At 53.8% G+C, this 14,766-nt stretch overlaps 1 protein-coding gene across 1 annotated transcript in view; it reads left to right on the top strand.

Moving 5' to 3' along the window:
• Positions 1–980: 980 nt before the first annotated feature.
• The window catches only part of MED27 (mediator complex subunit 27), a 163,404-nt gene continuing 149,618 nt past the window's right edge, over positions 981–14,766 (top strand). Inside the window, exons 1-2 of the mRNA XM_037158551.2 lie at positions 981–1,207; positions 3,163–3,307. Of these exons, the coding sequence (XP_037014446.2) occupies positions 1,005–1,207; positions 3,163–3,307 (348 nt within the window). The 5' untranslated portion in view covers positions 981–1,004. The remainder of the gene's footprint in view (positions 1,208–3,162; positions 3,308–14,766) is intronic.

The following is a 14,766-nucleotide window of genomic DNA, read 5'->3' on the forward strand; positions in this document are numbered from 1 at the left end:
CATCTTCTCCAGCAGCAGTCGGTTAATCACTGACTCCCCATCTCTCCCAGCCCCCACAACCGCCATTCTGCATTTGTCTCTGTGAATTTGCCCATGCTAGGGACCTCGTATAAGTGAAATCATACAGCAGTCGTCCTTCTGTGACAGGCTTATTTTATTTAACACGTCTTCAAGGCTCATCCATATGGCAGCGTGTGTCAGAAATTCCTTCCTTCCTGAGGCTGAAAGAAATATTCCTTTGTAGTATACACCACAAGTGGCTTATGCATTCATCTGAGGATGGACACTGGGGTGCTCCGCCTTTCAGTTATTGTGAATAAAGCTGGTGTGAGCACGCATGCGCAAATATCTGCTCCTGGCTGGTTTCCTTTCTTTTGGATCTGTACCCAGAAGAGAAATCGCTGGATCATTATTTTCCCCTTCTTAGTTAACAAGTTCCTTATGGGATGATAGTCTGAGACTATATAAATATCCCACCACTCTTCACACTTTCACCCACCGGTTTTAGCACCCCTTGATCCTAGCTGAATCAATTATTATTCCAATGCTGCCAAATGGTCATTTTCTTCCCATCATTCCTTCTACATTTATTAGTTGGCATCCTACTGTAGGGAAGAAATTTCCCTGGTGTCCCATTTACTTATAAATATGGACTGATTTTATTCAATGGGTTATAATTTTTTACTCCAGGGACACTATTGCTCTGAGAAATTCCTTTCCCTGTAACTCTCAAGAGGGCAAGTTCGGGAAAATGCGGGAACCTTTTATATTTCCTTGTCACCGTCAAGAAGTCTAGGCGTGTGGTCTGACTTCTCTAAGTCAAGATCACTTTCTATCTGTAGTTACAGTGGAAATCCTATTTTGGATAGTTTCTGCACCACCCACCTGGGCAGCCCCGGCCCGCAGAAACTACATTTCCCAGAAGCCTTCGAGGTGCGTCATCAGCTCGCGCGGCGCTTCGCTCGCGAAGCCGGCTTCGGAGAGCCGGCTGTGGCGGCGGCAACATGGCTGACTTGATAAGTGTCGGCGTGAACCTGGAGGCATTTTCCCAGGCCATTAGTGCCATCCAGGCGCTGCGCTCCAGCGTGAGCAGGGTGTTCGACTGCCTGAAAGATGGCATGAGGAACAAGGAGACGCTGGAGGGCCGGGAGAAGGCCTTCATCGCGCAATTCCAGGACAACTTGCATTCGGTCAACCGGGACCTCAAGTAGGTACCGGCTGAAGGGGCCGGGGCCGGGGGGCTCCCACCCTGCCCCGACCCCGCGCGAGTCTCCCTGTGCAGGGACCTTCCTCTCTTTCCCTTGCTCCCTCGTTGTCTTCCCTTCCTCCCAGCCTCTGCCTGCCCTCAGGGACACCTGACCCCTCACCTCTGCGTTCCCGGCTCCCCTCGCTTGGACTCCTGTTCCGGCTGCCTCCCGCCCTGGCCCCCTTCTGTGGTCGTTCCATTGCTCACGTGGAGACACGTCCTTCCCGCGAAGTTTTCCCTTCGGCTTAACAGGTTTCTCACCTGTAGGACCTCTGTGCCCCACCGCATCTCATCACACTGTACTCACAGCACCAAACGGGACCGGCGCAGCCCTGCCCCAAAACCGAGTGCCCCCGAGCTGATTAGCCCCAGTTCCTCCCCGTGACCTGGCATTCATCAGTGCCAGCTGTCCCCCTCCGGACACGACCAAACAGTCCTTGATCCGCCTTTCCCTGCCTTCTTCCCACCCCCACTGCTCTGTTCAGGTCCTTCCTCGAGAGAGAACTAAGCTCAGGCTTAACCCCCCTCCCCTCCCTATTTATTCATTTGTGGTCCCTTTAAGGGTAAGGATTGCACATTTCTCTTTCTTACAGGTCCCCTTCTTATTTCATAAGTGGTTGTCAGAGTTAGGTGGGAGGATGTTTGTGAAGTGCACATAGTAGGCACTTGTTAACTGGTTAGGGCCTCAGGTTGTCTTCCCTTCCTTAAGAGAGGCAGTCCTTCCCAGGCAGGTTAGGATGACAGGATGTTTTTGTTTTATTTCGCAGACTGACCTGAGCCAGGAAGGGCGTTTGGGGAGCTAGCCCTCCCTTGGTGGTGGAGTGGATGGATTTTGTTTTTTCCCTCAACTTGTCTCCTTAGTAACCAGATGGAAGAGGGAGGTAGAATGGAGGAGGAGGTGGTGACCAAATGGAGGGTGCCTCTGTCCCCTCTCCCCCCTCCGCCAAGCAGTTGCCATTCTTTGGGGGAAGGCCAGGAAACTGCACCCCCTCCTCAACTCCCACATCCCTTGCTGCTCTCTGGCACAGCGCCCCTCAGTACTCTCCCTGCTGGAGGGGACGTGTTGGTCCTTCTTTCTTCTCTTCCATTTCCTCTCTGATTTGCTTCCGTTCCTCACATTCAGGATGTTGTAGCTCTTCACCATTTGAGAAAGTTAGGGAGTGTTTACATTACCCCTTTGCCTTCGTAAGTCTTTCTACAGTTGTGCCAAGAAGAAGGCACCTGAAGATTCCAAAGTGAACGTGGTGTGAGAAGCTGGGCCTGGGGCACCCCAGGCAACGGTTTGGGCGGCGCCTTGGAGAGCGCTCCTGGGACGTGCCTGTGCCTGGCTCCCTCTCCGGTTTCTCCCGAGTTTTCCTGCTAGGCTGAGAGTGTGCTGGCTTGGCATGGCCCCTCCATGGTGTCTTCCCGTTCTGTTCATGCATTTTATCTCCTTTCCGTTTTAAGCATTACCGTCTGTGAAGCATCCTGTACAAATCTACCCCTGTGTGAATGACAGATAATCGTCATTTATTCAGGTACTTGCCGTTCTGCCAAATGTAATGCTCTGCATGCGGGTCTGAAAACTCGGTGGTGAGCATTGTTACACCACACTTCAAATTTCCGGAAGCTCCCCTCCCTCTCACAGAGAATAGCTTGAGTTGCTAAATCCCACTTTTTGGAGTTTTACTGATTCCAGGGCTCTTAACTTTTCCCCACTTCCTTTGGAATGGCACCAGAGAGCTTGGTTTTAAACTAAGATTAGTGCCCAGTTAGGGGTGTTCTTGATTGTCCCTAATCTTCCTCATCTTTCAAAAAAGGACTTCTTTTTGTGGGACCTCTGGTGGACAGTGTGAGGAGCAGCCTCTGACCCAGGTGGTGGGCTAAGTCCTGGCACTTGCGCGGGCTCAGGTGCGCTTTTTCTGTTTTCTCTTCAGCGAGCTGGAACGCCTGAGCAATCTGGTGGGCAAGCCGTCCGAGAACCACCCGCTCCATAACAGCGGGCTGCTGAGCCTGGACCCCGTGCAGGACAAAACGCCTCTGTACAGTCAGCTCCTCCAGGCGTACAAGTGGTCGAACAAGGTAAGGGCGACACAGGGAGCGATCCAGGAACGGCCCAGTTTCCTTCCGTTTCCTAGGGGCAGACGGCGAGGGCGAGTTTTTATTTCTTTTTTTGTTCTTGATTCTGCCTGGGGTTCCAGTGTCGGACGCTTTAGAATTTCCCTGTGAGCTGTTGTGTAGTCCTTTGAAGTCTTCGAGGCTTGCTTATTCACAGTGCTCAGGTAATTTAGGTGAACCATCAAAGTCAGGTGTGTGTGACCTGGAGGCTGGTTATAGGAAGCAGTTTCTATAAACCCCTTAAATTATGTACAGAATGCGGTGTGTGCATTTTTCCCCCTGGGGAAGCCTTCCTAGCTTTCATCAGATTCTCAGAGGAGCCCTCACTCCCCAAAGGTGGGGACTGGGGGTCTGGAGGTTCCGCCACTCACTGTCGCCTGTGCTGCTTGCACCGTCCTCGCGCGTCGCGGGTGGAAGGGTGTCACTAGAGCGCTGTTAGATTGCTCTCAGTTGCTCTCTGATTACTTCAGGCTGCATCTGGGGGAGATTGTTCCGTGCACACTCCACAGAATTCGCTGTTTGTGGTTTCCTCCGGCAGGCGGGCCAGCAGTGGCAGAGACCCCCAGGACAGCTGTACCGGGAACACGAAACTGTGGTCCGAAAATACCAGGCGCACTTGGGGTCATGGCCTGGAAACGTTTGCTGATAAGTCCCTTCTGTTTCGGTGCTGTGGGTGGTGTGTCCTTTGACTTTTTTCCTGCTGGTGGAGGATGAGACTCTGTGTTTGGAACGGTTTTGGTAGCGTTTCTCATTAGCCTCTGCTGCCTCCTTATTTCTTACGGTTACTGGCTGCAAACTGCTCTGCTGCTCCAGCTGTTCATCGGGGTTTCCTCTTTGCTCTGGGCCTTGTCCCCTCAGGTGTTGGATGACAGGTCAGCCTTGACAGTGTGTCCTGTGTGCGGCAGTTGCTCTGTGGGGTATTTATATTCTTTGGTTTTCGGTGGAACCCTGGAAGCCGAGTCCGAGATTCAGGGAGAAGCGGTTGATCGTGCGGTGCTAGAGAAAGAACTTGAGGCTTGGGTGGGCCAACAGTGACAAACTGAATCCGGTCCTGGGGATCAGGGTGCCTAGGCACTGTGGGATCTGTCGCTCTCTTGTCCTCTCTAGACCTCTGCTGTGTTGGCCTGGTCTCTCTTTCTGGTAGGAAAGTTAGCCCAGCATCTGTGGGTTTGCATGGTCCTTACATCAGCTGGTCTCTCAGTGTCCAGGGTCCAGTGTCTCAGCTGGTCTCCAGGGTCATCAGACCCTGGAGAAGAGCTCTGGCCCTGCTTGGTAGATGGCCCCTGAGAAAGTTCACTAAATCCAGGGGGTGGCATTCTCTGATTGGCCAACATGGAGCACCGCCAGCACAGGAAGCGGGGCCCCTTGCAGTTGGAGACAGGCAGTTCCCAAAGGAGGAGATTGCAGTTGCCAGGGCCAGATGTGAGACTGTCCCAGCCTGTCATGGACAGCACTGCCCTCTGAGGCCATCCTGTGTGTGATTCCTTGTTTTCCCAAGGGGACTCTTGGTCATCTTAACAGGAGTTTACCTGATGGGTGGGTTGTGTCAGTTGGAGCATGGGTGTCACAGTGTGGGCAGGGGTGTTCTTGGGACATGCTGGAGGGATGGAGATTTCCCAGAGGGGAGACCGCAAGTGACTGGGATTCCAGGGGAAGTGACTGGCTTTAAATTGAAACGATGCATTGTTCCCTGAATTAATAGTTCGAGTATTAACATAGAAGCGCCTGCCCCTGCCCCCAATCTGGCCCCAAGAAGGAAAGAGGTCGCATGAAGGAAAGAACTTGTTCTGGTGATGCTGCAGGAGGAGAGTGGGTGCAGGCATTTGTGAGACATAAATCCCAGTGAGCCGTGGGGGAGCGCAGGGGTCTTAGTCACGCCTGCAGAGGAAGTGCTCTCGTGAGGCTCCCTGCTGCCCCCCCAGGGGGAGATCGGGGGAGCCAGGAGGGATGGGGAGAGTGATGGGGGGTCTTCAGTGCAGCCCCGGACTTCACGGCAGAGCAGACCGGGCCCCAGTGGACCGACTCGCTCGGCTCGGCAGCTGGAGAAGAGTTTGTGTTTCCTGACTGAGGCCAGGGGTCTCTCCTCTGAAACCTGGTGGGTCCATCGTCCAGTTTGACTTCAGGCTTTTGACAACAGAAAACATTCTTCCCGCTTTAACCTGTTTCCTAGAAACAGTTCATGTATTTTATTCATGAATCTGTATGCATTTTGCTGATTTTCCTTTGTCAGAGGATGGAGACGGCGTATGCGTGGCACGTGTGTCCTCAGACACGTCTGCCCTGCCTCGTCCAGGGCAGACACCTCTGGTCAGCTGTGGTGTCCCTCCCTGCCGAGGCCGCATGCAAACTCAAAGGTGGGCTGCAGGGAAGATGTGCTTTTATTTCTGTTACAGCGGGTAATGTCCTCTCTGGCTGGGACTCACCTGACTCCAGAAAGGGTGTTAGGTAGATTACAAGAATAAATAAAACCCTGAAAGCAACGAGGGAAACAGAGCAAGGATGTCTTATGGACACATCTTTAAAAACTGAAGAAATAACCCCAAGAAAGAAGCCAGCATTCTAATTTTCAGCTGGGGGTACGGAAGCAAATGTCTATATGTGAGTATCTCGATTCTCGTACAAATGGAAAGAGTTTTTTAATTGCTGAGACTCTCATCGTTCATCATTTCTCCCTCAAAGAGTTTAAACCAAGCGCATTGATAACGTTAAATGCAGCTGGGGGTAACTGGCCAGTGCCAGCTCTCCGCCCGGGGCCTGAGGGCTGGGGGGTGCGGGACAGGCTCTGCCGCCCCCTCCCGTGCTAGACTCCGGTTTAGTGTGCTGTTGGCCCCAGAAGAGTCTCGTTCCTGCCTCACACTGATTATTTTCTTGAGGGGATTTTGTGATTTTGTAAAGTCTGTTGGAATATTGCGTGGTAGTTGGCATAATTGTTAGGATAACACATGGAAAAATTAATCTAATCTAGTGAAATGATGTTGAAGTGCTGTGAGCAGCACGCTCTCCATGCAGAACCGGGGGATGGACTCCGAGTTTCGCTCGTAGCGCCCACGGAGGGTTGTTCGTGCAGGGGTGACAGGCGGTCCTGACGAGGCCAAGATAATTGGCCTTGGCACTGCTCGCGCTGTGCAGTGGCCATGGGCACGTTCTTCTGCTCATTATGTTCGGATTGCTGAGAGTCAGGCGGCACTCACCCGTCGGTCCCTTTCTCAAGGTTCCAGCGTCCTGTGACCAGGCCCTCATTTTCGGCTCAGACTTTCTTTCCTGTGTTTGTGGCAGGGGCTCTGTGTCTGTCCGCCTGGAAAGCAGACTGAGACTTCCGCCTGTCTCTGAGGGCATGGAGACCCCGGCAGCCACTCGCTCCGGGGGGCGGGGAGCGGGCCCAGAGGCAGCGGCTGCCTCCGCTCCTGTCCTGTAGTTGGATGCCTCGTCTTCCATTTTCACTAGAGGAGGGGCGCCCCTGCTCCGAGACTGCTCACTGGGCAGGTCCGAAGGCGTTTCCTCCCCTCCCTCCTGACCTGCTCTAGTTCCTTCCTGGCTCCACGTGACCGTCACCTTCATCTCTCAAATCCGCCGTATTTTGGAGTCGTGGAGCTAACGGGTGGGATTGTTTAAGTCACAGAACTGGCCCTTTTCCTCAAGGGACCTTGTCCTCTTTGAAGTCCTCAGGGAGAGACACTGTTGTCTGTCTTGTCCCCTGCGGGGAGTCCCAGCCCCTAGCGAAGCGCCTGGTGTGTGGTAGCATTCAGTTACAGTGCCTTGAATGAACGCAGGGGTGGCCGAAATCTTTCTTTTGCTGCTGAGTTTTTAACTTGCAGCCCCTCTGTGGTCTGCTGGCTTGTGTGTCTGGTCAAGTGCAGTGAGGGCACTCCCATCGGGGCCATTACTGAGAGTCTGGTTGTGCTGCTTGTAGAGAAAAGTGCGACCCGAGACGTGGGCCCTGGCTGGGCTCCAGTGGGGCTTGAAGGGCCCTTGGCGCACTGGCGGTCCGTCTCTGAGGGCTGAGGTCAGCAGTTTTGCCCACGTCTTCTGTCACCTGGTGTGCCGTTCTGGGAGAGCTGGCTGACAGCTGGTGCTCGGGACGGGTGGGGCTCGGTGGAGGTCTGAGGTGGACCTAGTCAGGCTGATGCGGGCGGATGCGCCTGACGTCGGTGTCCCGTGGCAGCCGTTGTCTGGCAGGACTGTGAGGCCTGTCCGGGAAGAGGGCGGCAGCTCCATCAGCGTCCGAGGGACCGTCCCGCTTTGTCAGTGATGAGTAGCCAGTTTCTGCTCCTCTGTTCTCCTTGCCAGGCCCGCTCCGTCGCGCCCTCTCTGGTACATGCCGAGTCGTTCAAAACATAATTTGGGCAGAAGGGTTGCTCTGATGCCCCTTGCAGTGCCAACGTCCTGACTTAGGGACGGGCACTGCTCTTGACGGTCAGTGTTAGAGAGACGTGTGCTGTCACCCGAATCCACCCCCCCGAACCCCTGTCGCGAGTACTGCCCGTGTCGGTGTCCTGGGCCTGCCTGTTGTCAGGCTGCCCTGGTCGGCTTCGATCCCGACTCCCCCCCCAAACTCTGGTACCACGGGGCCATCACAAAAAGAACAAACAAACCAACAGAAACTAAAGGAATCCTGGATGCTCTTGGATTTGGGCATAAAGGAAGGCGAGGCCAGAAGCGGCAGGGCTAAGGGCAGGTTTTCCAGTTAGGCTGTGTGAGCTCCGGTCCAGCGCTGACTCTGCACCTCGGACAAGTTTGGAAAGCACCAGTGTCCTCATCTGTAAAGTGGGATAATATAAGTATTTGTATCATAGCATTATGGTGAAGACTAAGTGAAAAATGCGTGTAAAATGCCTTAGGATGATTCGTATATGTTAAGTGTTAACATAATAGAGCATGTTTGTATTTATCGATGGAGGGGCAGGATGGCGCAGTGGTTAAGACACCGGCTGCAGAGCTAGACAGCTTTGGTCTGCAGCCCAGCCCTGCTGCCTGACAGCTGTGGGGCCGGCAGGTGTCCGACCTCTGAAACGAGGGTGAGGGTGGTGCCCGCCTCGGAAAGACGCTGTGGAGCCAAGTGAGACAGTAGAGGTGAAACACTTGCCTGCACAGAATCCGCAGTCTCTGGGGCTGGACTGCCATCTCAGCAAACAGGGCAGGACGGGCAGCGTGGTCCTGTGTGGGGTCAGCGCTGCCACGGGGCCTCCCACGCTGGACTTCAATGTGGTCTCTTGGAATTCTGCAGATTAGAAATTCCTTGAGGGTGTCAGCACCTTTTTCCCCGGGAAAGTCTGAGCCCAGACACCAAGAGTTTACACGTTAGTGTGCATTGGTGGATGGGGGTCCTTTCCTTATAAAACCTGGGGGTGGGGGTGAGGAGTGGGGAGTTTGGTCTGGGCCTGGGGCTCGGCCAGGCCTGGCCGCACGTGGGCGTCGTGGGACTGTCCAGGCAGGGTCTGCGGCCTGGGGAGAAACCACGGGAGGAGTGGGGGCTACAGTGGAGGAGCGGTGCGGGGCCGCCTGTGGTCCGCTTGTCCAGAGAGAGGAGGAACCGTGCCGCATTGGCCTTCCTCCTGGAGCGAGCTCGGGGTTCAGGTTGGTCTGCCGCCCGCTGACCTGTGGGAAAACACTGTGGATGAGTTGGGGGTTCTAGCATTTCTTTACAACGATGTCCGCACATGAAGGCCCGGCGTAAAGATAAACGTTTTAATGATGCCTGTTTTCTCAGTCGGGTGCTTGTTACCCACAGGGCTCTGGAGATAAGTCTCTTGGGTTTGACTCCCAGGCCCTTTGCCTGCTTTATGCTTTGGGTCAGGTTACACAGCTTCTCTCTGTATCTGCCTCGGTCTGTGAGACTGTAAAGTGGGCATAACCCTGATCTAGGATTGGTCTGAGGGTCTAATTGGAAAATGGGGATGAGGTTTTGAGGTCAGGGTAGGATACTTTGTGGTGTTTCACAAGTACAAGTTACTGCTGATAGCTGTTTCTAGTGTGTCAGAAACCAGGATGTGACAGGTCAACCGAAGTCTCTAAGTTTCTTCTTCTTACTTGTAGATTCTTTGTGTTCTTTCCCTTTGTTCTGCTTCTGTGTGTTTCACCTCAGCTTTTTCAGATTGTGGAGGATGTTGTTAAGGAACAAGACAGCAAGGGGAAGTGAGGGCCAAGAGGCTGCATCCGTGTTCTCTGGCTGTGGCACCCTAATGTCTGGGGGCCCTCTGGGCCGGGTCAGGGCTGTGTCTTGTGTGAGGGAGGGGCAGCTGCGTGTCTGTGTGGCCCCTAGGTCGCCACGCTGCCCATTGGCTTCTGGGACTGGCTGCTCGTCTGCATGCCCCCGTTCAGGCGCTCTTTTGCTGCATCACTTGTTTTTGGAGGCTGCAGCTCACTGCAGCCTCTTGGATCCTGGGGCCAGGGCTTTGGCTCGGCCCTCTGCTCTTCCTTGCCGACCTGACGAAGCAAGGTCTTGGGGAATGGAACTCCCCAGGACCTGCACTTACCCGGGACAGCTGGCTCATCCTCCTGCCCTCCCCTCTCTGGTGCACTGTCAGCTTCCCCTCCACCCTGGACTTGGAGGCGCTTTCTGAAATCTCCGGCTTTGTTTGTGGCTGCTCTGCTCCATGTACCCGCACCACCCTGCAGGCCCAGAGTGGTGGATGGTGCCTGCCGCTCGCCATCCCTGCTGCCAGGAACAGCACATCGTGCCTTTCTGCGTGCATTCTCCCACCCCCTCCAGTCCTGTCGAAGTGTTGCTTTAGAGCAGTCTCCGGTGGGCCCGTCAGGGCCTGTCTCCTCGGGGTTCACCCACAGCCTCTTGAAGAGGTTGCACCAATCGCACTGTGCCGTCTGGCTTGCTCTCCAGCTCTGTGCCATTTTCTTCAGGGCTGGGGCTGGGATATCATTTTCAGACACCATGGAACTAGTGCACCGAAGCCAACTAATAATTGAGGTCTCCCATCTTATTTCCAGACTCTAGGAACTGTGCCTTCTGTAACAAAGTGTTAGATCTTGCGGGGACCTCGGCGATCAGGTCAGTCATCACCCCTTGTTTTGTGGAGAGAGTGGCCTGTCTGAGGCCACCCTGCTCCCCATCCGACTGAGACCTGCAGCATTTGGTGGCTGGGACTCACCGGATGTGCAAAAGAGCAGAGAGGTCTCTTCCCCAGTGGAGGCCCATTAAAATACTGCCTTTCCCCTGTGGTTTTGCAGGTGCTGATTCCATCAGTGAAGCAGGAGCAGCGGGCAGTCCACATGACACATCGGAAGGGACCGTCAGGGATCCCTGTGATCAGTGACTATTGCAGTCTGCACGGAGCAAGGATGTGTGGGGACATAGGTCAGGGCATTCATTAGTGTGACCTCCATGAGCAAAGCGGCCCCAGCCCCTCAATTTCTAGAGGCAGATGCGCCCTCATCTGCTTAAGCTCTGAAGATAATAGATTGGGATCATAGCAACTAACTGGCATCTCTGCTGGGCATTTCATGAAGAGAAAGGGACTCCCCTGGAACCCTTGCAGATGTGGGTGGGGATGCCAAGGATGGCTGTGTCAAGTTAAGGCCACTCCCCACTTTTTTGTCCTTTTTAATGGGAATGGTACTGAGTCCTTCACTGGGTTCCAGTTACTCTTACCTTTGCCCACTCACGTGTGTCTGTGTGTTTTAAGGTGGAAGAGTTACATTGTACCATTGTTATTTTCAGCCAATAGGCTACTCTGATTATTGATGACTTGTCAGTAGTTGCTACCACTGAGCATTCGGGGCTCTGCTGTCTCCCGATGGCTCCAAACTGGGTAGCTTTTGCAGGGAGAGGGCACATCTGGAGTGTGTGTGGACGTTCACATGCGAGGAATGGTCCCACTTGTATAAAGTGCTCAGTCTTACTCATCTGCAAACTCTGCTTTTGAGTAGTGTGCTTTTTGGGCTGGGAGATAATCTGATCCACCCATTCAGTGCATATTTATTGAGCACCTATTATGTTCCAGGCACAGTGAATGCAACTGATAAGTTCACATCTTCTTGGGACTTAGATTACATCCAGTTCTCTAATTTGATCTGAGAGGTTAAGTGCCAAGTCACCTGGGTTTAATAATCATCCCCGGCTCTGTTGCTGGTCTCCTTTCCTCCTTAATCAATGGCCTTTATTTGCCTCCGTTTACCAGTCTTTACTGTCATAAAGTAGTGTAACTCAGGGAGTGCCAGGTGAAGTCACTGGCACATCGAACTTAATCTAGAACAGTGTCTGAATGTGAAGGCAATTTTGGCTGGTCACCGTGATATCTTAAATATCAGCCTGTTTTTATAGTGTGGTGCATTTCGATTCTGTGTATGCAGGTTCATTGCTGGTAGCATACACGTTTTTGGGTTGTTTGCCCATGGCATGTTCCCATTCGTCCCTTGTACTGAGCCTAAGGCCGCGGTTGTTCAGAGGCTCTGCCTGGTTCCGAGAGAATGGTGGATGCACACCTAATGTGTGGCTGGGGGAAAAGTGTCTCTCACCCTGTGCAGGGCGCTGCCTTCCTGACACCTCTGACACCTTTGACTTCAAACAGACCAGTGGTCTCTCTCCATCACTAGAGAGCTCTCTGCGTGTCCATGGAAATAGAGTTCAATGACCGTATAGCAGAGGGTGCTGCATGTGTGCTATTTCCTGGAGTTACGACTGGGCCTGTTTGAATTTCACTGAGATACTTGGAGCCCGTAGGTGGGATTGGCCCTGGGCACCAGCCCTCAGTATCTCGCTGAGACGCGGGGCCCTGTGGGGGCCCGCTGGGTGCACTGCACTCCCTCTGCGCCCGCTGGTCGTCCACCCTGTCATCTCTCTCTCACCATGTAAAATTGGGCTTGGTAATCAGAGTGTCCCCCAGAGGTGCCTGCATTGATTCACAGCCCTGCATCATTCGTGGGCTTTGTGCTGAGAATCCGAATTGCCCTATCACTCTGTGTTTCCAGCTGGAATGGATTCTCGACCTGTGCTGCTTAAGGAGTGGAGAATGACTCAGCGGTTGTTGTGGAGTTCTGTGTAGGGGACGGTAAAGCACATTTTCCTTGTAAACTCACTGCGGTGGTTTCTGCACGCCGGAGCTCCTCACCAGGTTTCTCCTGCTTTGCCTGCCCACGGGTTTGAAGACGTGTTTTCTGGGTGGCGAATGCCCTGAGCACAGGGCCTGCGCACAGTGGGCAGGCGCTGCTGGGTATTGGTTTTCCTTCCCTCACAGCAGGTTCCCGTCTGCTTTGCCTTTCCCGCCCCAGCACTTCACTCCAGCCCGTGGAGACAGTCCTGGTTCGCTGGTTGGTTTGGGTAGTGAAATGCTAGCTCTGTGTGCCTTCAAACCGTTAAAGGAAGTAGGATGGTGGAGGCCGGCGTTCTCCTACCCGGCCTTGCCCCAGCCTGAAGAGCAGACTGCAGTCGTGCTCATTTTAATTGCTGGGATGAGCTCTCACACTGAGACTTTAATGCATTTTCACAGTGGCTCAGACAGGGCAACCACATCATCCTGCTGGCAGCTCATTGGAATCCTCGGCCAGAACGCTGGGCTGGGGGCCTTGGCTTCTAAAGCCGGAACAAGGCAGGCTCCTTGCAAGATGTCTTATGGGGAATGCTGCTTTTCCGGAGACTTCCTCTGAGTAGTGAAGCGTGGCCTTCGAAGTCACGTAGTGATGGGCATGCAGTGCTTTCGAGGAAGGTTTTCGAGGCTTTTGTTAGCAGAGGATGCCTCCGAGGAAGTAGCTTTGTGCTGATGAGTCACAAAACGGGAAAGCCTCTCGTAAGCCTCCAGTTTGCTTTTGGTCCTGAAGGAACATTGGCAGCATTCGTCTCCGGTGGTCTGGGGGCAGTTCCGGTGGCTTACTCCCACCTCTCAGATAGGCCCACCTGCTGGCAGAGCTGGAAATAGCGTGCTCTGGGCAGTGCCGGAAAAACGGCAACAGCACACCAGGCAGCACCCTGCCCTCTGGAGTTCACTCGCCCTGCACCTCAGCTGCCTGAGTCGGTGCCTGCCCCACCCTGTGGTTACAGCATGGTTTCTGCTGCTTCGCAGGGAGCCTGACGCTCCTGTGCTTAGTGCTTGTTGCTAAATGGGGGGGCAGGGACTCCTTCCCATCCTGCTCCAGGCCAGCTTCTGTCGCAGCCAGGGCGCTTGCAGCTGTCTCCTCACTGGCCTCCCTATCTTACCACCTCCTGTCCTTCCCTGCACAGCCCCAGAGTGCCCTTTAAAAAGGCAAGTTTGAAGGCTCTGGCCGGGTAGTTCAGCTGGTTAGAGCATCGTCCCCAATACGCCAGGTTGCAGGTTTGATCCCTGGTCAGGGCACATGCAGGAGTCAACCCGTGAGTGAGTGGGGCAGCAAGTCGGTGTTTCTCTCTCCCCAAAATAAAATAAAATAAATGAAATGAATAAAGATGCACGTTTGATCACATAGGTCTCCTGCTTAAAATATGTTGATGCCTCCCTCCTCGTGCCCAGGATTCAGACAAAGTCCGTCAAGCAGCATGCGCTGGTCTGGACCTGACCCGGCAGTGCCGCCCCCAGCTCCCCCCCCCAGAAGCTGCACCCCGACTGCTGGCCATCGTGCTGTTTCAGCGTGCCCCGTCCCTCTTTCTCTGTGGCTCAAACCTTCTCGTGTTATTTCCCCACTTTGATCTGTGGTCACATGCTCGGGAGAGTCTTTTCTCCGTCCCCTCACCAGTCTCCCGCATCACAGCACGACTCACCATGGACGATAAGTACTGTGTGGATGGGGACAGGACCCTGCCTGCCTGTTCACCCTCGTGTTTCCGGTGCCCAGTGGGGCCCAGCAGAAGAAAACTAACGAACAGAAACATTTCCATCAAGGCTCGGCTGGTGTGGCTCAGTTGGGCATTGTCCTGCAAAGTGAAAGGTTGCTTGTTCGATTCCCAGTCAGGGCACATGCTTGGGTTGCAGGTTCAGTACCAGATGGCATGCATACAAAGGCAACCAACTGATGTTTCTCTCACATTGGTGTTTCCCTCCCTCTTTTTCTCCCTCCCTTCCCTTCTCTCTAAAAATAAATAAAATCTAAAAAAGAAAGCACTTCCATTAAATGAGTAGTTTAATTGTCTTTGAAGTCAGCACCCTAGTGCTAATGGAAAGTATTTCTGAGGGGCGGTGGGAGGGCCCAGGCAGGGCTCTGGACCCACTTCCTCCAGGTTCTCCTCCAGGTTCAGGGGGCAGGCTCACCCCGTGCTGCCTCCGCACGCAGCTGCCCAGCTCTCTTTATTTGGCTGTGCGCTCCACTCATGGCTTCCTTGTTGAAGGATAATGCGTATTAAGTTGCTTTTTTTTTTTTAAAACTAGTTTGGGGAGACAAACAGAAGGCAAATTATCTTGATTATTTTGAGGCAGCTGTGAAAAGGGCAAAGGATCCAGTGGAAGCAGCTGCAGCACTTTACAGTTCCTAACGCCACACGGAGGGGCCGCCTGCAGACCTGGAGT

Source organism: Artibeus jamaicensis, unplaced genomic scaffold (genome assembly GCF_021234435.1).
Source record: "Artibeus jamaicensis isolate MK-2021 breed Jamaican fruit bat unplaced genomic scaffold, CSHL_Jam_final contig_471, whole genome shotgun sequence".
Classification (NCBI taxonomy): domain Eukaryota; kingdom Metazoa; phylum Chordata; class Mammalia; order Chiroptera; family Phyllostomidae; genus Artibeus; species Artibeus jamaicensis.